Source organism: Artemia sp. Qi Xiang Cuo, chromosome 16, assembly GCF_049724085.1.
Source record: "Artemia sp. Qi Xiang Cuo chromosome 16, ASM4972408v1, whole genome shotgun sequence".
Taxonomy (NCBI): Eukaryota; Metazoa; Arthropoda; class Branchiopoda; order Anostraca; family Artemiidae; genus Artemia; species Artemia sp. Qi Xiang Cuo.
The window spans coordinates 28,496,734-28,521,054 of record NC_142809.1 but is presented as its reverse complement, the minus strand read 5'-3'; the positions used below and the strand labels follow the sequence as shown (position 1 = coordinate 28,521,054).

The following is a 24,321-nucleotide window of genomic DNA, read 5'->3' as shown; positions in this document are numbered from 1 at the left end:
CAGAGAAAAAGGAGACGAATTTTATTGTCCGCGCTTTTCCTCGCAAAGTTCAGTAAATTTTAGTACAATACGAAAAACCAAAAGTTGGAATTCAGTTCCCATTTGATGACAAAATATTTGTTTCTGCGGTAAGAATAAAGAAGACTAAAAGAGAGAAAAAAGATATTAAACGGAGATACAATGAAGAAATGCAGTCAAAGAAGGTGGACACTGGAGTCCAATTCAGATTTCATGATTATTTATTATTTTGCGCGAATGACAGAATTGAGAAAAGTAGAGACAAAAAGAGTAATGCAAAGAAGAGACAAAATTTGGAGATTCAGCCTTCAGTGGCGAAAAATAAAAAATTATGTGGGCTGTGCCTAGCTAAAATAAATAATAGGGAGAAAAATAAAAAAATGTTGGATGGGCTTGGCCTTGAAAACATAAATAATAAGGGGAAAAAAGAGGTCAAAGACCCATGGGGAATAAAAGAAGATGGTTACAAAGGAGAGATGAATGACCTACAACGGGTTGGGGGAAAGTTGGGAGATATTGAATGTCGAGTCGGATTGGAAAAGTTTGGAAATGAATCTGAAATTAGTATTATCAATTCAAGAGATATGTCGATCCTTTATGAGGGGGAGGAATCCCTTGGGGAAGATCTCCTGCGGGAAATTGCAAAAGATAGCCCTTTTCCTCAATGCACAACTGGTGGACAAGTTGTGATCCCTTTACCGAGATTTTGCGGAGTCCTTGGGGGATACTATCTCTCAGTCACTTCATACTTCACCCAAACCTTTGTCCAGTAACCCTATTCGTAGCTGTTATTCTTCATGGGAATCAACAATTATTTCCGGCAAATTGTATTCAGTGGGAGATGTATCCAAGCTCCATCTTCAATTATCTTCAACGCATGAACGCATATTAATTATCCCAGGGGAGGGAACCCAGAAAATAGGCGATTCATGGTTCGCGAAAAATTTTACTTCATTTCCAGTACCCTTATCGTTTTCGCAGGCCTGTGTATTTTCGGCATTAGATTATTTGAAATTTTGGCAAGGGGCAAATTACTTTTGATTGAGATGTGGGGTTGTTTCCACAGATGGAAATTAAGAGGCTAGTACAGCCAATTTTTCACGATGGCTGGCATCATCACATGTGCCAGAAACTGATTTTCTGCTCCTCTCAAATGTAAATTCGGGAGAGCGAGAAATTTTTTTGTTTTGAATTGTGCTGCGCACAATCATTACCTACGAAACTTGAAAATTTCAACTTTCAAAATGTAGTGCGGAGGCTATACGATTTAGACCATGGTGGTCCTACAGTAGGGACGTGTCAAGGACGACCAATCCAGATTCCAGAGCCAAGCAGTGGAAGAGAGAAGGCAAACGGATTTTGTAAAGTTGAAGTTAAGTGTTTATGTTTGTAAGGGTGGACCACGGTAGCGCGTGGGCGGTCATTTATCTTACGGGGGGAGGTGTTGGGGTTCCACCCCTGCTTCTTTTACTTTCAGATAAATGACCTATTTTCGTTTCTTTAATTACATTTGCTTATAGTATAATTTCAAAAGACAGGTTAAACTCCCGTTACTAAGTGATAGTGGTTTTGCAATAGGTAAGCTGTGAAGCAAGTTCATTTTTACTTCCTGGTTGGGAGTCATTGAAAGATAAATCTAAGAGGTAAAATCGGGTTTGAATGAGGAGGTAGCTGATTGGCTGGGCCAAGTGACGGTCCCACCCATACAAACAGTGCTGTACAAATTATTATTATGTGTTAGTCTGCGGTCTGACCCCAGTCGGGGACATATATATTTTTGTGGTTTTTGTGACCCTTTTTGGAAGAATACAAGTAAGGTATTTTCTACAAACTGTGTACTATTTTCTGCAACCCAGGCAGGGTAGGAATAGAGTTACAAGGTACCGTCATTATTATATTGACAGGGAGGGTTGTTACCTCCAAGGAGAGAGTTAGAGATTTTCTAGCCATAACCCAAGGTGGGTACAGTTGGCTTTAGAAAGTGGCCATTTGACCACTCGATCACGTTGTCATACGCTGGGATATGGTGTACAGTAAATCGGGAGGTACCAAATCTGATATTTGTAGAACTGTTGGGGTAACAATGGGAATCTCACTAACATTTGGGCCAACAAGGGGTTCTCCCCTTCGAGTAAGTGGCATAGCAACCTTTTTTGCACCATTTTTGCCTTTAAAAGTGGTGACCCCGCAAGTACACCCCAATAGTGATGCCAATGAATTCAATTTGCTCTGCTCTAAAAGTTGAGCAAATAGTTCAAATACCAACAACTAGGGGAAATACCTCTCTAGATGTCATTCTAACTAATCTGGACAATTTTTACAATTTATGCCTTTTCAGCATAGAAAAGGCAGTGTGATCATTGAGAAAATTAGTGAATCAAATTGACATTATAGCTGTTACAGATGTACAGTCTCATGATCAAAGTTCTCTTTGTTTGTCAAATTATTCAGAATTTATTAAGCTTCGTCCTTTGGATCACCCACTTGAAAAAACAGAGGTGGTGTCATGTTTTTTACTAAATGCAACCTTTTCCCAAAAATTAATCCTGTTCCAAATTTGGCTAAGTATTAGACCTGAAGTACTCCCCCTTCCCTATAATATCATTGCAATAGCTGTCTTCTATTACTTGCCCAACCAAAATATTGATGAAAACACAAATTTCTCCAGCAGTTGCAGACCAGTGCTGATTTTGGTATCTCTATGTACACAAATGCCAGACTTTCTGGTTGGTGATGCCAATGAATTCAATTTGCTCTGCTCTAAAAGTTGAGCAAATAGTTCAAATACCAACAACTAGGGGAAATACCTCTCTAGATGTCATTCTAACTAATCTGGACAATTTTTACAGTTGCCCCCAGCTTTGCCTCCATTGGGTAGGAGTTATAATTTTTCCCTCCTCCCCTCTTTTAATTTGAAGCATACATTCTCAGTAATTTATGACTATTTCTGCCCCCTTCAAAATGCTGATATTTATAATTTGTATGATCTTGATGAAAAAATTCCTACCTTTCACACAAAGCTAAATGATAAATTTCTAATTTCTTTCCCAGAAAAAAGGATTCAAAAACTACTCCAGTGACAAACCATTCATTAACCCCTACCCATAAAAGTGCTAATTAGGAAAAAAATGTATCTTTTCAGAAATGGTAAACTGGATGAAGCTAATAAACTAAGAAAAGCAATTAAAAAGGAAATACGTAAATCTGTCCAATCCCACTACAAGAATAAGATCAAAAAATTGTTTACCAATACGCCAAAAAATTGGTATTCTGAGATAAAAAAGTTGTGTGGTAGGAGTCTAGACCAGCTAGACTTCAACCTACCTGAATCCCCTGAAGTTACTGCTAATAATCTTAGTAGGTTCCTTGCTTCCATCGTCTAGAGCCTTCCAGCATTGTCTTATCAATTATCTACTGATGTTCTCCCACCAGTTTTCCCCTCCATATCTCCATCTGAGATCAAAAGAAGAATTGGGATTAAAAAAAAAATAACTGTCTGCCCTATAGATATCCCATTTCCTCTTATTATTGCTTTCAGTGACTTTCTCTCAAAGCCCTTGTCTGTTATTTTCAATGAGATAACTGAGGCCAATATCCACAGATTTAGAAACTGAGTTTCATAACTCCCTTGAAAAAGAAAGACAGAAAACCTGGTTTTGAGGGTGTTCTTTCTATTTCACTCACTCCCATATTTTCTAAACTATATGAAAGATTCCTTGCAGATTGGCTAAAAGAGAAAATTTTACCTCTTACTGACCTGAGACAATTTGGGAACATGAAATCCACCTCTGCTTTCCGTTACCTTGTTTTTCTTATTGACTCAATTGGGAAAATTCTCAAAAAACCTAATTGCTGGCTAAATTTAATTTCCATTGACCTTCAAAAAGCATTTGACTTTGTTACCTTTGTTACCACAATATTTTATTTGAGAAACTTGTAACTGATATCAATATTGATTATTTCCTGGTTAAATTGGTTGCCTCCTTTTAATCAAATAGGCTAGATCACAGGTTGTCAAATACCAAAATTCATTATTCCAGTCCCCTTCCTATACACAATGGAGTACCCCAAAATACTCTCCTAGGTCCCCTCCTTTTTTCTGTTATGATAAATAGCATTGCTAAGGAATTTCCCAACAGGTGGAAATTTGTGGATCACCTAATGGTTGTTGAAACCTGCTATTGAAACTTAGTAAGTAACCCTATGAGTATTCTCAGTGATATGGCAGATGACATTGTGGAGCTAGACATGAGTGTACACCCCTCTAAATTTATGATAATGCCAATTTGTTTCCTTAAAACCTCACTCCTGTTCCTCAACCCTATCCCCCCAGATATTTCTGTGTCTTCCTTTAAATTACTTGGGGTTACAATTTCCTCTAATTTAAATTGGGATATCCACATGAAATATATTGTCCATAGAGCTAATCCATCCATATCTCTCCTTAAGCTCTTGAATAAATTTAACGCCCCCCCCCCCATCCCATTCTTTAAAGATCTATACTTCCTTTGTCTGCCTGCATCTTGAATATGCTTGTCCAGTTTGGCATCCTGGCATCTCCCGTGATGAATCAGAAAAAATTGAATCTATTCAAAAAAGAGCCATAAGAATAATTTTTAAAGAAGCTAAGGCCAAGTACCATACTCATTCCTTCTAAAAGGCCAAGCTGGAAACTCTTGAGCACAGGAGAGGAATGCTGTGCCTCCGTTTTGCAAAAAATACAATAATAAACCTTTGCACGGAAAACATTTTCCCCAAAAGACACTCCCCATCCAGACACCGCCTGCCATGTACTGTTTCTGAACCCATCCCTATCTTGTCCCCCATCCGGTAGCTTAATCTCCAGGTATAAAAAAAAAACTTTGTCCCCTTCATTACTGATGAAATAAACTGCTAGTTTTCCTTCTTTTTTTTGAACTGGTGATACCCAAGCTTGTGTCAATTTGGTTCTTTTGTTCCCTCCCCCTTGTTTATATGTTCTCTTTTAAACCTTTTTAATGTTAATTTTAACCTCACTCTTTTTTAGTTTTTACCTTTTTAACTCTCTTACATTTTGCTGCTTTTTTTTGACTAATGAATGGCTTTGCTTTTCTGATATTGTTGTTTGTGGCATTGTTTAGCCAGTTTTTTAGTTGTTGTGCTGTTTTTATTTTTATTTTTTTTATGACTCTGAAATGTGAATTCGGCCCTTTGGGGCTTGTGATTGTCATTTTTTGAAATAAATATCTTATCTAAGTGAATACTCTACTTGCAGACTCTACTCAGAAAGCACAAAATATGATAGAAAGAGTAGCAAAAATCGCTAGTGAGACATGATTTATGATCAGTATCCCTAAAACAAAATCCCTTTCAACCAAAGAAAACAGTTCTTTATACATCAGTGGAGAACCTATTGAGAGGATGGAAGAGTTCAAATACCTAGGGTCATTAATAGATGCTAAAGGCAGAGCCACTAGTGAGATTCACGGCAGGATGGCAAAGCTTGGTTAAACTTTGGCCAGCTTTGCAAACCACTTTGAACTAGAAGGAAGATCAACCTTGTGACAAAGCTCAGGATCTACTCAGCATTTATGCATTTGATTTTGCTATATGGATTTGAGGCCTGGCCCCTCAAGGTGGAGAAAGAGTATCAGCTTAACACTTTTGACCAACAATGTCTACAGGCTATTAACAACATACAGCATATGATCCAGAAAAAAATGTCTCAAGTGGCTAGGTCATATAATTAGGCACCCAGAAGAGACCCTAATATGCTAGGTACTACTAGCAGCCCCCACTTCCCCATGGAAGAAAAAAACAGGTGGCCAGATGAAATCTTGGCATAATGTCATCAGAAAGGGTGTCAAACTGCTTGGGGAATTCCAAAACCATGGTCAAAACTGGGACAAGACATGGCTAGAGTTTCTTTGACCACTCACAGAAGACATAACCCAATGGAAGCATTTGCTCCAGTAGCTTCTTGATGCTGAGTTGGGCTGAATAGCCTGTGTCTCATCTTAACAATTAACATAACCACTTGATGAATTTTTATACTCTTTCTGAATATAATAATCACTTTTGGTGCAAATGAACTTTATCTCCACCCCTATATATACCAATTCAGGGTATATATTTGCATATTCGGTGGGGTGGGGGGGGGTAAAGTTCAAACCTACCTCTATAGTCAGAATTACATCCTGAATCCAAATTTACATTCATTTGCAAATAAACTTTACCTCCCCCCCCCCCTAATGTGCAAATTTATACCCTGAACTGGTATATATTGGGGTGGGGGTAAAGTTCATTTGCACCAAAAGTAATTATTTTATTTGGAATGAGCGTAAAAAAGGCATTGAGTGGCATGTTCACTTTATTTGTGGAACAATAATTTGAGCTGCTCAATGTTTACCAGTCTTAATAGGTAAATTTTATTATGAAAACAAATTTGTAGAAATTTTTACAAAGAACCAGAAACCCCTCAGAAGTGCTGCAGTTTTGCTATGATTTATTCACTTCCATCCTAGCTAAATTATGTTGAAAACTGTATGCTTATCAAATTTGTTCACCTCAATTTTAATATTTCTATCTCATTTACATTGGCTTTAGTTTTTGAAAATGAAGTTCTTGTCATTTCAACAAAATTTTACGTCATATCAAATGTTTCTCCTAAAGCTAAAAATCCTAAAAAATTGGGATTTAGCAAAGGTGTATGGCTGAGAATACTTTTCCTAATGTGCAGGGAAGACCTATTTTGCAAGGTTTCACTTTTGTAATAAAGATTATGAAAGGTCAGTGCTCTTTGGAGGGAGAAGGAATATATTTAGGCATGTTAAAATATCTTTCCAGGATATAATCAAGGCTCTGAAGGTATTCCTGAAAGGGCAAAGCTGCAAAATAGGAGCTCTCCAGAAGGAGACATGCTAGGACAACAGAGAAGCATTTTTAGATTCCTGATTTTATACTCTTTTTTTATGGTTAAAGTTGTAAATAATGACCACACTGCCTTTCCATCATATAAAACAAGAGAGATAATGAGAACATTTTTGAAATATGGTAGTACAATCAATTACCTTACCTTAATCCATTTGAGAGCTTTAAGGTCCTCCAGACCTGTAATGCTCTTGAGTTGACGACTCCCAATTGAACCTCCACTGCCTCTTCTCCCACTCCTTGTCAAGGTGGCATTTGAAAGACTGGATGGAGGGAGCGCTGACAGTTGAGTCTTTCAATTGATTCCAATGGTTGATTACTCTTCTTGAGAAGTACATTTGACGGGTTCGCGATTGGGAGCTTAACTTTGGCAGCTTCTTGGAGTGTCTTCTTGTGTAATGATGGCTTGTGCTATGACTGCTGCTAAAGATGGTAGAGTTTTCTTCTCGAAGTTTGTTAGTCAGCATCATATCGCTACGCATGCGTCTGTAGACGAGGGTAGGTAGCTTAAGTTGCTTGAGGCGGTCCTCATATGAAGTTGATTTTAGGATCAACGCAATTATTTTGTCTATATATTCAACAACTGTCATTGGGAAATAAAATATATAGCCAAAAAATAAAAAAGAGAAAAAGGTAACTAAAAAAATGGCATTGATAAACCAAATTTTCTTAACTATAGGGCCTAGCCATAATTTTTTTTTTTTACAAAGTCTAGGCTTCCTCACCTTACATAGGTTCGGCCAAGACTGACAAAGCAAAAGAATTATTTCTTCAAGCTAGCTGGATTGATTAAAAATTGGAATAATTTCTTTTTTGCTCTTTGTGCTGCTAATTTTCTATTTCTTTTGGAAGCAAGTTTATTTCTATTGGCTCCTAAATCTATTGCATATTAAATTTAATACATGATAAAATTAGGAGCCAATTAAAGTAAACCAGCTCCCAAAAGAAAAAGGTGTAGAAAGAAAGAAGCATAAAATAAGGAATCTAATAAAACCATTTCTATTTTTTTGTTAGTTTTGTATATAACCTAGAGCAATATTGAAGAGGGGCTGGCTATGAATTGTCACTAATTGCACTTGTGATAAGTTGCCACTTATTGCACTTGTGATGGGGTGATAAAAATATTAATCTAGAAATGCCTCTTTGTTGTAGCCTGTCTCCTTCTGAAGACCTGATTTTCTGCAAATTTACCCTTAAAAGTTTCATTCACCTAACTCTGCTGCTTTCCAAGATAGCAAAAAGAACCTAAACTAGAATCTTACCCATGCTTTAGGCTCTGAATCCTGACCTTTAAAAAACTTGGACCAACTCTATCTATAAAAGCAAAACTTTGAGGAGAATATGGATCTGCATCATGAAAGGTGCCCAAGAGAAGTGTTTTTAGACTTATATGTAACTTCCTTGTTCAAAGTCTAGGGTTACATTTGGGCCTTAGGGAAAATGGGCTGGGAAATATTTGTCAGTTTTACTAGTATGCTAGCTAAAGATTAAAATACCACTCAGTCTGCCTTTTGATGCCCCTTCCAAATAAACCAATTGTTACAATTATAAATTTTATTTTGAACCCTTAAAAGGACCTTGATATCAGTGTAGCATTCTGACTTCCCTCAAGGAAATGTTACAAAATTCTGAAAACTACTATAAGACAGGTCAATTTGCAAAATAGCAGCTCTCCAGAAGGAGACATGCTACAGCAAAAACTGGTGGCAGTGTACATACTCAAGATATCAAGTTTAACCAATAAATTTTAATATTGTTACTATCAAACTTCTGGTGCAGATATGCTATTTTGATAATATATATGCATATTGTTTTTTTATTACCTCAGTCACATCTTTCAAATTCCAAATTTGAAGTCTATTTGGCCACACAACTCTCCTTGGAAGTTTCAAACTGATCTCCAAGTCATTCTCAAAATATAACCTGTGTGCTTCTATACTTTGAAATCCTAAGTTCCTGTTTTGCTTTGATTATTCAAATTTCCAATGGAGCTTACAATGCAAAAAACTATTAGCCATATTGAAGACACACAATTTCCCTCCTCATTCCCTCCCTCTAAACACAGGACTTGGAATCTCCTTTCCTCTTCCCCCAACAGTCCAAAAATCTAAAACTTGATCTCCCCAAAATATTCTAGGCATGTCATTTTAGTAAACTAGATACACAGAGTGCCTTTGATTCACCTCTGTGCCCTCCCTCCAACTTGAAGCTTGAGGTCTATTTGACTTCCAACACCCCCTGGAAGTTTTAACTCAATCCTCAAAGTGTAACCAAGATAAGCTATTTTGGAAACCTGGGTACACATATTTTTATTTTTTTTTTCATGTTACTACTTCACTGGGACCAAATTCTAGTCCATAAGGGGCTTGGAATACCAAATTTTTCAAGCTGATTAAGGACAAAACCTTTTAACCACCATAAAAAGCTAAAGTTTATTTGCTCCCACCCTCCAACACTCCCTGAAAGTTCCAACTTGATCCCCCAAGCCATTCCTAAGATAATGCAGATATACTGTTATTAAAACCTGGCAACATATATTGTATTTGGATTTATGTTCAGTAAATCACCAGTTTGCATTGTTAGTGAACCCAAACTACTGTAGCATGAACTTTGTTATTTCTTGGAGATTTTGTAGCTTTCATCTAACCAAAACTGATATAAAGCATATTTCAAGCACAAGTCACTTTTGAACATACACACAGTATGCCATGTCAGATGGTAGATTAGCCCAAATGACGGACACAGAAAAATGTTGCACCTATTTTCTGATGTCAAAAATCAAAACAATTTTATTCTTCAAAAATTGTCATTTCCAATATCATAATGGGTCCGTTTTGGCCCAACATGCTTTTATTTACATCAGATTCCCCCTAGCCCTTTAATTAGGACCAGGGGAAACTACTGTTGATCAAACATTTTGACCGAATATTCAGAATTTGTCCAAAAGATAAATTACTGTCCAACATTTTTGTTCTTATGCAGAAAAAGTAAGAAATCTTTATAAATGTACATATAAACAAAAAATAAGGCTATGTCTGTTAAAAACAAACAGAAATTAATTAAAAAATGTTGTCCAGATTTTATTTTCAAATAAAGAGTCAAACTAAAACCTAAACAAAGAGAATTAAATTCAAATAATGATTCATATTTATAACTAACAGAAATTACTATGAATCAATAAATGAAATCCAAAACAAACATGAATCACTATGACCAAATGAGTGAAGCCCCCCCCCCTCCTGTCTACCACAGAAATCAGAAATTACTTACGACATTTTGAAGTTAAGTTGCATTATCCAGCTTGTTAGCGACGTTTTCACATTGCAACACTCTGGGTATGCAAAACTTGGTCTTAAAGTCAGTGTTGAAAAGCCAAAAGTTGTACACTTCAACCAGAAGCATGCACTGCCTGCAGATATTCATCTCGGGGATAGCAGGATCAATCCAGTTGATCACATTACTTACCTTTGTCTCCCCATTGGCTCCTCAATAAAGCACACAAGACAACTCCTTATAGCTTACATCAAATGCCGAGTAGGGCTATTGTATGCTTCTTTCTTGACAAAAAAGCTACTTTTCAACCGCCCTCTTCTTTTGAAGCTTTTAAACTCTGTTGCTCTACCACATTGTTGATACATAGCACCATTGTGGAAAGTGTTTACTAAAACAGATAAGGCAGAACTACGTTCAGTTTTCTTTTGTTTCGCAAAATATCTTCTATGTTTCCCCCCATGGACTTGCAACTCTTATCTTCATAGAAAATTCAGCTTAGCTGACTCTGTTATAAATGTAGAAAGATAATTCTTTGTATATAATAAGCGTCTTTTGAAGCTGAACCATATTTGATCTTCTGTACTATCACGGTTATATTATTTAGTTTTTTTTTTTTTTTTTTTTTTTTTTTTTTTTTTTTTTTTTTTTTTGTACGATGGGTTATCAAATAAGCTATTATTATTTAGGTTACAAATAGCCCGAAAAATTTAGTTTGTTCTTTCTTTTACAGGTTTTCTTTTCAAATGTATAGAAAACCAATTGTTGAATCAAGTATTAATTTGCTGATTCAAAATATTGCTTAAACAAACTTAACACTTTGCTTCCAAATTTACCAATGACTAGTGTTCATTTCAAATAGTAAACATGCTCTGATTTGTGGTAATTTCTGTTTGTTCTAAATCTGACTTAATTGTTCATTTTTACCTCTAATTTTCCTAGAATTCACCTGTTCATTCATAGCAATATCTGTCGTCTTTATGCTCAGTTTAGTTTCTGTTATTTTTAAATGACTTTATTTCTTCTCGTTTTGGTTCAAATATTGCTCTTTACTTTTCTTAGATTTTTTGTAAAGCATTTTCTAAAATTAATTCTAGAAAAGTCAGGAACTCTTTGGAACAGTCGCAGTGTAATATGGAAGAGCACCTTAAGCACCATGAAGGTCAACTTTTGAAGTTTACCAATGTTATGAAAGGCTGGCAAAATAGATGGTTCGTCCTGGATCCATGGACTGGCGTTTTAGAATACTATCTTGTCAGTATAACAAATCGTTTCTTGTTAAAACTTTTTGTGTGGAATTAAGCTTTCTATATGACCAAAAAGAATTTTCCTTTGCCCATGGAATGAAAATACTGGATTGACAATGTGAAAAGCAATGTTTTTTGTGTGTGTGTTCTTTTACCCTCTTTAATGACATTAATTAAAAAAAACTTTTTCCGCAAAATAAGTTTTTCAAAAAAAAGTAAAGAACTCCATTAAGCTCCATTAACAGAAATTAAAATAAATAACAGAGTCAAACTCAAAACGAGCAGAAATTAATATGAGTAGGGTTCAAAACCCCTATTATTTCTGAAAGCCAGAATATAATTTGTACTTTTCTAAGAAAAATTTAAATGAATTTGCATTGTCAGTATAATATATATATACTGATATTCCTTAATTAAAATTTCAATTCATTTTTAATGCTTCGAGATTATACCCAAGAAGTGAACTTTTAAAAGAATTAATCTGAATATAGTACATATTGTATTCGTGCTTTTAGAACCCATTGGGGTTTAGACCCGATCTCACATTAATTTCTGCTCGTTTTGAGTTTGACTCTGTCAAACTCAAAACAAGTTAAAATTTATTTTAATTTCTGTCCGTTTTGGGTTTCTTTTATTTATTGACACTGATTTATGGTAGTTGTATGCTTGGTACATTATTTGATTATATTTTTGTTCATTTTTGGTTTAATGGAGTTCTTCACTTTTTGTTGAATAACTTATTTCGTGGAAAAAGTTTTTTTAATTAATTTTTGTTCGTTTTATTTTGACATGGTCTTTTTCAGGAAAAAAAGAAAATAATAGCTTGAATCTTTCCGGCTTTCTTTTAAGAATTTATAGTTTGGCCTGCTATTTATATGCTGGAGAAACTTTTCAGCAATTTTTAACAACATAAAACTCTCTTGAAAATCATGACAAAAATAGTAGTGTTTAATTAAGTAATATAAATCCTCTAGCTTACCTGATAAATAAAAGTTAATACTATTCTCAAAAAATTATATATATGCTCTTTCACAGTCTGGATACAATTACACTCTTTTGATTTAGTAAAATTTTAACAGCAGAAGTAGTAATAGAAGTAGCCCCGAAAATTTGAACTTAATATCCTAAGTCGTTCTTGTTATATTGCTGAGATGTCTTATTATCAGTCAGCATACAAACAGTGTGTTTTGGTTTAATTTTAAAGCAACATTTAGTTTTTAAGCATGGGCAATGGGCAAATTACATAACTGTGGGGGCTGACCTACCCAATGACCCTAGAGAAATAGTTACTAGACCATTCAGCTATTCTGAACAAAATAGCTGTCTTGAAATTTTGATTGGAAGTGTCTGGAAAATTATGAGCTAAAGAGGAGGGCTGATTGCCCTCCAATCAATTTTGACTCTTAAGAGGGCACTATAACTTTTAATTTTCAATCAAATTAGCTCCTTTAAAATAACAATGCTATTACTGGCTATGATAGAGCATCACTGCCTTTGTCCTTATATGCCCTATACTGCTTTTATGCCTTTTTATACCCTGTATGCATATAGGTTTTTCGTTTAATCGAAACTCTTCCTAAACGTTCTCTGAAAGTTTCAGCTTAATGCAATTAGTATCGTAATCCAGTAATCGTAGAAACAGCATTAAATAAATGCACACAGTGTCTTCTGGCTAGCTCAAAATCAACAACCTATGAAGGTGAAATTTTCAAAGAATATTTCTGTTGTACGAATGAAAACCCGCCATTCGTGTGCAGGTTGTCAAAAGGGCATATTAGCAATATCCTAGGAACAGTTTCGTGCGTGAAATTGAAACTTACAAGGCCTCTTGTGGGGGATTTTAAACTAGCAAAAAGACAATATTTGCATCATAATAATATTGCTTCTACTCTTACAACTACTGCTACTATGTTTACTGGTGCTACTACTAGAACTAATAAACCTAAGGGTATTAAGGTGAAAATTTTGGGCAATATTTTATCTGTATTGAAATAAATCGAAACACTCTATGTCCATATAGGTTGTCAAGAGGACGTATCACCAATGCTTCATGGCCGGTTGATTGTATTAAGTTAGAAATTTCAACGTGTGTTGAAGGGGATGTTGAAAAAAGGTGCTATTTGCACACTGCTACTAATGCTACTGCTGCTACTACAACTATTGCTAATCTTAATTACTGAACCTTTCAACAATGCTAAAAAAAATGAAGTCTCAAGACTTTGTTTGGATATTTGTTATGGGAAATGATTGGCGGGGGGGGGGGGGGGGTACTCTCAAATCAATTTGACTCTTAAAAAGGGCACTGTAACTTTCAATTTAAAATCAAATGAGACCCATCTGAATTTAATGAGACCACCATTCCATAAAAACCTTATATGCCTACAGGGCATAACTTAAAGCCTTTGCCCCAGGGCTCTTTGGGGCTGTGCCAACCCTGGAAGCATTGTTATATGTTCTTTGGACAATTTTAAACAAAATTGCCACCGAATAATTTCAATCAGATGCATTTGGTGAAAAGAGGGGTAGTTAAGTGGGGGGGGGGTACTACTTGCCCTCCATCACAATTGACTCTTAAAATGTAACTAGAACTTGCAATTTCAACCAAATGAGCAACCTCTAAAGCTTATACAACCATCCCTTCCATAAGAACCTTAAATAACCATGGGGCATAACTTACAACACTAACCCTCAGGCTATGATGGTTTGCATCAGCCTCAAAAGCCTTGTTATATGATATTTGGACAATTTTAAATGAAAAGAATTTCTCAAAATATCTATTGGAGACAACTCAGAAAAAAAAGACGTGTTTGTGTGTGGGTGTCTGGGGAGGGGAGGGTAGCTGCGCTCTGATCACTTTGACTCTTAAAAAGGGCACTAGAACTTATGATTACCAATTTAATGAGCCCCCTCCAAAGCATATATGATCACCCTTTTTATATATGTGTTTTTTATATATGTGTTTGGGGAAATGGTGGGTGTAAGAGGGGGGTTAGTTACCCTCCTATCACTTTTGACTATAAAAAAGGGCACTAGTCCTTTCAGTTTCCAATCGAATGAGCCCTTTTTGAAGTTTTTGGGACAACGCTTTCTATAAGAACCTTATATACCCCCAAGGCGTAACTTACAACCTTTGCCCTGAGGGCTATTGGGGAAGTTTCATACTCAAAACCATAATTTCTGGATTTTTGAAATCCGTCGAACAAAATGCCAATCTCAAAATTTTGATTGGATGTGTCTGGGGAAATGGTGGGCGTGAGAGGGGGATTGGGTGCCCTCCAATCACTTTTGACTATGAAAAAAGGCACTAGCCCTTTGAATTACTGATCGAGTGAGCCCTTTTTGAAGTTTCTACGACAACGCTTTCTATAAACACCTTATATGCCCCCAGGGCATAACTTACAACCCTTGCTCTGAGGGCTGTGAGGGCGTTTTCATCCTCAAAGACATAATTTCCAGGCCTGTCAACTACGTTGAACAAAATGGCTATCTCAAATTTTGATTGGATATGTTTGGAGAAATGGTGGGCGTGATCGGGGTGTTAGTTGTCCTTCAATCACTTTCGATTATTAAAAAGGGCACAAGTCCTTCTAATTTCCAATCGAATAAGCCCTTTTCGAAGTTTGTACGACAACTCCTTCGATACGAAGTGCCGTGGTCTAAAAGATAATAAAACCAAAAATAATACATTGTTCCAATATCGTTCTTTACTTAGGCAGCGCTATTGCGCTGCCTCTGATGTTCTTTTCTCCACCTATGTTCCAACTTGCAAGTTTTAGTTTTCAATGTTCAAGTTCATGGTTTTATGTGTTTTAGTTAGCAAATTTCAATATTAATTATGATGTTCAATGTGTTTTACTGCACTTAAATTATTGTACTAATCCCCATTAATGCTTACTCGGTCTCTTCTGTTTGTCATTAATATTTAAATTAACAGTCTTAAAGAGTCTAGCAGTCGAAAAATATATGGTCTAAATCTTTCCTGAAATTTCTTCACAAGTTCTATTCCATTATAATTGCAATTATAAAGTTTATTGCATCGCCTATTGGCTGATGAATCATTATTATAATAATTTTTTTTCATTTCGTGTTGTTCAATACTTAGATTCTTGTTAAACTTTTAATTTAAGTTTCAATTATTTCTCCCAGGTTGTCCAACTGAATAATTTATCAAGAATGACAGAATACACATATGCTTTTCGATGAATCTTCGTGTTTTACAACTTTTTATTTAAAGAATATAAATATGATTTGCTTTAAACGTAAGTAAATAGCAACATTGAAACTGAAAATGAGCTGGCAAAAGCCTGTTTCCCTTAAATGAAAGTAACGAATAATATTAATCCCGAAAACAAGCAGACATTATCATAGATTTAAGGATGACCTAACCCCCCCCCCCCCCCCCCACTCTTATCTCTGAAGATTTACTAGGTATTTACTAAAATTATTTTAGAATGTAATAAATATATTAATTGCAGCTATTTCATTTACCAAGTGTTCTTCAAAACCTTTGAACTCAAAATAGTATCAATTGAAGAAAACCCAAATAAATAAACACATACACAAATTTTCTATGTATTTTGTTTAAACAATGGAACTTTTTATGATATTCTTCTTGTTTTACAACATTCCTTCCTGAAGCATTGCAGAAAAGAGTCAAAGTTTAGCATTAAGAGCAGGGGACTGAGGGAGGGGAGCAGACACTCCCTCATATACACAATAATTTCTGTTCATTATTAGTTTTACTGTTCATTATAAGTTTGATCTTCAGTTTAAGTTTTAATAATCTTTATTTTTATTTGAAGAAACATTTGTATTTCGTTTACTTTTTGTTTGTCTTAATATCATATTTATTGGAAACCTAATTACAAGTAGTGCTCATTTAAATAAAATTGGTTTTCAAAACAGTCCTAGATAAGATAGAAGGTGTCGCCCCCATCAATTCCCTGCTCCTCGTCAGGAAACCAAGTTAAAGGCTTACGGTCCTTAGTACACTTTTATCATAACATAATTATTAAATTTTTTTAGTTTGTTTTTGTTGAATTTACTTAGCCTGTATCTATTCTCTTGGTTCCAAATAACTCTACATAAATTTCCAAGTTTTTACGTGGATTAGTTTAATTTGTTTTTTTTTATTGTAGCGTCCACGCAGAGTTAGTGCGTTACCAGATTGTTTTCACCTTCCTCAGCGCTTGGGCACTTCAGCCTTAGCAAATAGTTTCGCCAAGTTTTTAAAGGTTCAATACCAGAATACTTATAAAATTGGTTTTATATAATGCAATGCGATTGTGAAAAATTTTGTAATGAAGGAACCAAGGTTGCTGGAAGAATTTTTGAATTTGGGAGTAAGGGATATATACAAACTTTTAAATGGGTGGGAAATTAGGTTTGGATTTTTTTTTTTTTTTTTTTTTTTTTGCCGAAAAGTGTCGTATTGTTTCCGAGTGCTGCAAGAATGTATACTTCTTTATATATTTTTGAATCAATTCAAGACTTGAGTAGTTTCTGCCCCTAGTCAGGACTTTTCTTGTACCGATTTCGTCTTCCGCTTGGAGTTTCTTTGTTCTCAGACTGATTCAGGATTTGACTCGTTTTGTATCGCTTGCCTGAAATTACACAGCTTCGACTCAGCTTGTTATTGCACTGGGATTGGGAATCCAGGGGTTACCAGTAGAGGAGGGGGTCCGACTCCGATCAGTACAAAATTCGGTTATCAAAAGAACGTATCTCCGATCAGTACACCATATATGGGCATAGAGTCATTAGGGAGAACACGTGGTTAATGGGGTCAATGACCTCTTTTTCCAAGGTCGATTTATTTGATGTTTCTATGTGTAATAACTCCGGGGCGAAGGTTGCACATGCGCATTGAATTCTAAAGGGAACAATGTTATTGATCTAGGACTCGAGGGGGAAGTGAATTTCCGAGAAATTGATTGCGTAATCGAAGGGGAAGTGAATTTCCGAGAAATTGATTGTGTAATCGAAGGGGAAATTGTTGATTCACGAAGGGGAAATTAAGAAAAAAACATGGCTTCTTTAATCTGTGATTTACATAATCGCTAGGGGAAATTATTGATTCACGAAGGGGAGAATTAAGAAACATTAAGGCTTCTTTAATCTGTGATTTACATAATCGCTAGGGGAAATTATTGATTCACGATGGGGGAATTAAGAAACAAACATGGCTTCATTGTTGTTTGGTTAGCTTAACCTGAGAAATTGATTTACATAATCGGCGGGGAAATTATTGATTCACGAAAGGGAGAATTAAGAAACATTAAGGCTTCTTTAATCTTTAGGCCTGAGGGATTTATTTATTATTGTTGTTTTTGGACAAGTGCATGCCATAAACCACGTGGTGCTGTCACGAGTCAGAACACCTGTGCTGTCGACCTCAATTCACCTATCGTGAATCAATAATTCCCCTTAGAAACAACAAATTAATTTCCCTTTCTTGACAGATCAATCAATCAATGACATCATCTGTCAGACTTTAAAAATTTTCGCCTAGAAACATTTCTCCAGGAATAGATCCAGGTCATTAATGTCTTTGCCTCGGGAACAGTTCTACTGGTCGAACTCCAAAGGATATTAATAACCAAAGGCCATGGAAACAATTAGGCAAGAAACATCTTAGCGATGAATTGTTTTAGCGTGCGAGAAGGTTTCCTATTAATTTGAAATGCGTTAGCACAGAGATGCCAATAACAAAGGAACACGCTGAATTTGCGTTTAGGGATTATTTGGGCGAAACCGTTTTAGACAGGTAATGGAACTATTTCGGCGAAACAGATAGAGACATTTTAAAAGAATATTTTTGAAGAGATTTTAGAAGAGAATTTAATGGTGAAACTCTGTGGTCGTTATAATACACAAGTTCCATTTGAACAGTGTTGTGAGGTCCTCTACCCCAACCCCAAAGGGTTCCAATCCTCCTACCCCAACCCCGAAGGAAGCCCCCCGGTCCTCAAAGGTCCACCGGGCTCCCAAAGGCCCGCCCCCGGGCCCCCAATGTCCCCCAGGCCCCCAACTGCCCCCCGGACACTCAAAGGTCCCCCAAGCTCCCAAAGGGCCACCGGCACCCCCAAAGGCCCACCCCAGACCCTCAACGGCCATCCCCGGGCCCCCCAAAGGCCCATCGAGCTCCCAAAGGACCAACGGGGTCCCAAAGGCCATCCACCGGTCCCCAAATGTCACCCAGACACCCAAAGGCCCTCCCTGTGCCCCAAAGGCCCTCCCTGTGCCCCAAAGGCCCTCCCCCGGCCCCCTCCTCCTCCTCCCACCTCCTCCTCCTCCTCCTCCTCATCCTCCTCCTCCTCCTCCTCCTCCTCCTCCTCCTCCTCCTCCTCCCACCTCCTTCCTCCTCCTCCCTCCTCCTTCTACCTCCTCCTCCCACCTCCTCCTTCCTCCTCCTCCTCCCCTCCCCTCCCCCCCCCATTCCCTCATCATTTTTTATACTTTTTTGTGCATTGAGACACAGAACGACCCCCTGCCCCCGGCCCCTCCCCCCTCCAAAGGTCTGATTTTTTCAAAGTTCATTTTGAATTTCTTTCATTGAAATGCAAGAGTTGGAATATTTCAGTAGTGTTTGGTTGTGGTTTACCTTGTCACAGTTACATTTTCTTGATTTTTCAAAGTTCATTTTGAATTTCTTTCGTTGAAATGCAAGAGTTGGAATATTTCAGTAGTGTGATGTTGTAGTTTACCATGTCACAGTTACATTCCCTTAATTTTTCAAAGTTCATTTTGAATTTCTTTCGTTGAAATGCAAGAGTTGGAATATTTCACTAGTGTGATGTTGTAGTTTACCCTGTCACAGTTACATTCCCTTAATTTTTGATAGTCCATTTTGAATTTCTTTCGTTGAAATGCAAGAGTTGGAATATTTCAGTAGTGTTTGGTTGCGGTATACCATGTCACAGTTACATTTTCTATATTTTACATAGTTAATTTTGAATTTCTTTCGTTGAAATGCAAGAGTTGGAATATTTCAGTAGTGTGATGTTGTAGTTTACCATGTCACAGTTACAGTCCCTTAATTTTTCAAAGTTCATTTTGAATTTCTTTCGTTGAAATGCAAGAGTTGGAATATTTCACTAGTGTGATGTTGTAGTTTACCCTGTCACAGTTACATTACCTTAATTTTTGATAGTCCATTTTGAATTTCTTTCGTTGAAATGCAAGAGTTGGAATATTTCAGTAGTGTTTGGTTGAGGTTTACCTTGTCACAGTTACATTGTCTTAATTTTTCAAAGTTCATTTAGAATTTCTTTCATTGAAATGCAAGAGTTGGAATATTTCAGTAGTGTTTGGTAGTGGTTTACCTTGTCACAGTTACATTTTCTTGATTTTTCAAAGTTCATTTTGAATTTCTTTCGTTGAAATGCAAGAGTTGGAATATTTCAGTAGTGTTTTGTTGTGGTTTACCTTGTCACAGTTACATTAACTTAATTTTTAAAAGTTCATTTTGAATTTCTTTAGATGAAATTAAATAGTTGGAATATTTCAGTAGTGTTTGGTTGTGGTTTACAATGTCAAAGTTACATTCACTTAATTTATCAAAGTTCATTTTTAATTTCTTTCGTTGAAATGCAAGAGTTGGAATATTTCACTAGTGTTTGGTTGCGGTTCACCTTGTCACAGTTACATTTTCCTGATTTTTCAAAGTTCATTTTGAATTTCTTACATTTAAATGAACGAGTTGGAATATTTCAGTAGTGTTTGGTCGTGGTTTACCTTTTCAAAATTACATTCCATTAATTTTTAAAATTACATTTTGAATTTCTTTCTTTGTAATGCAAGAGTTGGAATATTTCACTTGTGTGTGGGTGCGGTTTACCTTGTCACAGTTACAGTCCCTTTCTTTTTCAAATTTAATTTTGTATTTCCTTCATTGAAATGCAAGAGTTGGAATATTTCTGAAGTGTTTGGGTGCGGGTTACCTTGTCACAGTTACATTTTCTTGATTTTTCAATGTTCATTTTGAATTTCTTACATTGAATTGCAAGAGTTGGAATATTTCAGAAGTGTTTGGTTGTGGTTTACCTTGTCACAATTACATTCCCTTAATTTTTCAAAGTTCATTTGAATTTATTTCGTTGAAATGCAAGAGTTGGAATATTTCAGTAGTGTTTGGTTGTGGTTTACCTTGTCACAGTTACATTAACTTAATTTTTCAAAGTTCATTTTGAATTTCTTTCGTTGAAATGCAAGAGTTGGAATATTTCACTAGTGTTTGGTTGTGGTTTACCATGTCACAGTTACATTTTACTGATTTTTCAAAGTTTATTTTGAATTTCTTTCATTGAAATGCAAGAGTTGGAATATTTCACTAGTGTTTGGTTGTGGTTTACCATGTCACAGTTACATTTTCCTGATTTTTCAAAGTTTATTTTGAATTTCTTTCATTGAAATGCAAGAGTTGGAATATTTCAGTAGTGTTTGGTTGTGGTTTACCTTGTCACAGTTACATTTTCTTGATTTTTCAAAGTTCATTTTGAATTTCTTTCATTGAAATGCAAGAGTTGGAATATTTCAGTAGTGTGATGTTGTGGTTTACCTTGTCACAGTTACATTTTCTTGATTTTTAAAAGTTCATTTTGAATTTCTTTCTTTGAAATGCAAGAGTTGGAATATTTCAGTAGTGTTTGGTTGTGGTTTACCTTGTCACAGATACATTTTCTTGATTCTTCAAAGTTCTTTTTGAATTTCATTCGTTGAAATGCAAGAGTTGGAATATTTCAGTAGTGTTTTGTTGTGGTTTACCTTGTCAGAGCTACATTTTCATGATTTTTCAAAGTTCATTTTGAATTTCTTTCGTTGAAATGCAAGAGTTGAAATATGTCAGTAGTGTTTGGTTGTGGTTTACCTTGTCACAGTTACATTTTCTTGATTATTCAAAGTTCATTTTGAATTTCTTTAGTTGAAATGCAAGAGTTGGAATATTTCAGTAGTGTTTGTTTGTGGTTTACCTTTTCATACTTACATTTTCTTGATTTTTCAAAGTTCATTTTGAATTTCTTTCGTTGAAATGCAAGAGATGGAATATTTCAGTAGCGTTTGGTTGTGGTTTAACTTGTCACAGTTACATTTTCTTGATTTTTCAAACTTCATTTTGAATTTCTTTCGTCGAAATGCAAGAGTTGTAATATTTCAGTAGTGTTTAGTTCTGGTTTACCTTGTCAAAGCTACATTTTCTTGATTTTTCAAAGTTTATTTTGAATTTCGTTCATTGAAATGCAAGAGTTGGAATATTTCAGTAGTGTTTGACTGTGGTTTACCTTGTCACAGTTACATTTTCGTGATTTTTCAAAGTTCATTTTGAATTTCTTTCGTTGAAAAGCAAGAGTTGGAATATTTAAGTAGTGTTTGCTTGAGGTTTACCTTGTCACAGTTACATTTTCATGATTTTTCAAAGTTCATTTGAATTTCTTTCGTTTTAATTACATTTTTTTTATATTTAAGTCTTTTTTTCTTTTTTGTTAAACTTTAACAGTTAAATTTTATTGATTTTTCAAATTTCATTTTGAATTTCTTTCATTGAAATGCAAGAGATGGAATATTTCAAAAGTGTTTGGTTGTGGTTTCCATTGTCACAGTTACATTTTCTTGATTTTTCAAAGTTCATTTTGAATTTCTTTCGTTGAAATACAAGAGTTGGACTATTTCAGTAGTTTGTTATTGTAGTTTACCCTGTCACAGTTACATTTTCTTGATTTTTCAAAGTTCATTTTGAATTTCTTTCTTTGAATTTAAAGAGTTGGAATATTTAAGTAGTGTTTGGTTGTGGTTTACCTTGTCACAGTTACATTTTCTTGATTTTTCAAAGTTCATTTTGAATTTCTTTCATTGAAATGCAAGAGTTGGACTATTTCAGTAGTGTTTGGTCATGGTTTACCTTGTCACAGTTACATTTTCTTGATTTTTCAAAGATCATTTCGAATTTCTTTCATTGAAATGCAAGAGTTGGAGTATTTCAGTAGTGTTTGGTCGTGGTTTACCTTGTCACAGTTACATTTTCGTGATTTTTTAAAGTTCATTTGAATTTCTTTCGTTGAAATGCAAGAGTTGGAATATTTCAGTAGTGTTTGGTTGTGGTTTACCTTGTCACACTTACATTTTCTTGATTTTTCAAAGTTCATTTTGAATTTCTTTCGTTGAAATGCAAGAGTTGGAATATTTCAGTAGTGTTTGATTGTGGTTTACCTTGTCACAGTTACATTTTCTTGATTTTTCAAAGTTCATTTTGAATTTCTTTCATTGAAATGCAAGAGTTGGAATATTTCAGTAGTGTTTGGTTGTGGTTTACCTTGTCACAGTTACATTTTCTTGATTTTTCAAAGTTCATTTTGAATTTCTTTCATTGAAATGCAAGAGTTGGAATATTTCAGTAGTGTATGGTTATGGTATACCTTGTCACAGTTACATGTTCGTGATTTTTCAATGTTCATTTTGAATTTCTTTCGTTGAAATGCAAGCGTTGGAATATTTCAGTAGTGTTTGGTTGTGGTTTACCTTGTCACAGTTACATTTTCTTGATTTTTCAATGTTTATTTTGAATTTCTTACATTGAAATGCAAGAGTTGGAATATTTCAGTAATGTGTGGTTGTGGTTTACCTTGTCACAGTTACAGTTTCTTGATTTTTCAAAGTTCATTTTGAATTTCTTTCATTGAAATGCAAGAGTTGGAATATTTCAGTAGTGTTTGGTTGTGGTTTACCTTGTCACAGTTACATTTTCATGATTTTTCAAAGTTCATTTTGAATTTCTTTCGTTGAAATGCAAGAGTTGGAATATTTCAGTAGTTTATGGTTATGGTATACATTGTCAAAGTTACATTTTCATGATTTTCCAAAGTTCATTTTGAATTTCTTTCATTGAAATGCATGAGTTGGAATATTTCAGTAGTGTTTGGTAGTGGTTGAACTTGTCACAGATACATTTTCTTGATTTTTCAAAGTTCATTTTGAATTTATTTCGTTGAAATTCAAGAGTTGGAATATTTCAGTAGAGTTTGGTTGTGGTTTAACTTGTCAAAGTTACATTTTCTTGATTTTTAAAAGTTCATTTTGAATTTCTTTCGTTTAAATGCAAGAGTTGGAATATTTCAGTAGTGTGTTGTTGTGGTTTAACTTGTCAAAGTTACATTTTCTTGATTTTTCAAAGTTCATTTAGAATTTCCTTCGTTGAAATGCAAGAGTTGGAATATTTCAGTAGTGTGTGGTTCTGGTTTAACTTGTCAAAGTTACATTTTCTTGATTTTTAAAAGTTCATTTTGAATTTATTTAGTTGAAAAGCAAGAGTTGGAATATTTCAGTAGTGTTTACTTGTGGTTTAACTTGTCACAGTTACATTTTCTTGATTTTTTCAAAGTTCATTTGAATTTCTTTCGTTGAAATGCAAGAGTTGGAATATTTCAGTAGTGTCTGGTTATGGTTTACCTTGTCACAGTTACATTTTCTTGATTTTTTCAAATTTCATTTTGAATTTATTTCGTTGAAATGAAAGAATTGGATTATTTCAGAAGTGTATTGTTATGGTTTACCTTGTCACAGTTACATTCTCTTGATTTTTCAAAGTTCATTTTGAATTTCTTTCGTTGAAATGCAGGAGTTGGATTATTTCAGAAGTGTTTGGTCGTGATTTACCATGTCACAGTTACATTTTCTTGATTTTTCAAAGTTCATTTTGAATTTCTTTCTTTGAAATGCAAGAGTTGAACTATTTCAGTAGTGTTTGGTCGTGGTTTACCTTGTCACAGTTACATTTTCTTGATTTTTCAAAGCTCATTTTGAATTTATTTCGTTGAAAAGCAAGAGTTGGAATATTTCAGTAGTGTTTGCTTATGGTTTACCTTGTCACAGTTACATTTTCTTG

At 35.2% G+C, this 24,321-nt stretch overlaps 2 protein-coding genes across 5 annotated transcripts in view; one reads left to right on the top strand and one right to left on the bottom strand.

Annotated features, from left to right (window-relative positions):
- Positions 1-24,321, top strand: part of LOC148942750 (oxysterol-binding protein-related protein 11-like) — a 58,508-nt gene that overhangs the window by 5,554 nt on the left and 28,633 nt on the right. For all 4 annotated transcript variants that reach the window (XM_089102115.1, XM_089102114.1, XM_089102112.1 and 1 more), the window contains exon 2: positions 11,295-11,451. In XM_089102115.1, the coding sequence (XP_088958241.1) occupies positions 11,332-11,451 (120 nt within the window). In that variant the 5' untranslated portion in view covers positions 11,295-11,331. The remainder of the gene's footprint in view (positions 1-11,294; positions 11,452-24,321) is intronic.
- Positions 7,092-7,517, bottom strand: LOC148942751 (uncharacterized). Its single transcript, XM_089102347.1, has one exon. It carries the CDS (start codon positions 7,515-7,517, stop codon positions 7,092-7,094), a length of 426 nt encoding a protein of 141 aa, XP_088958473.1.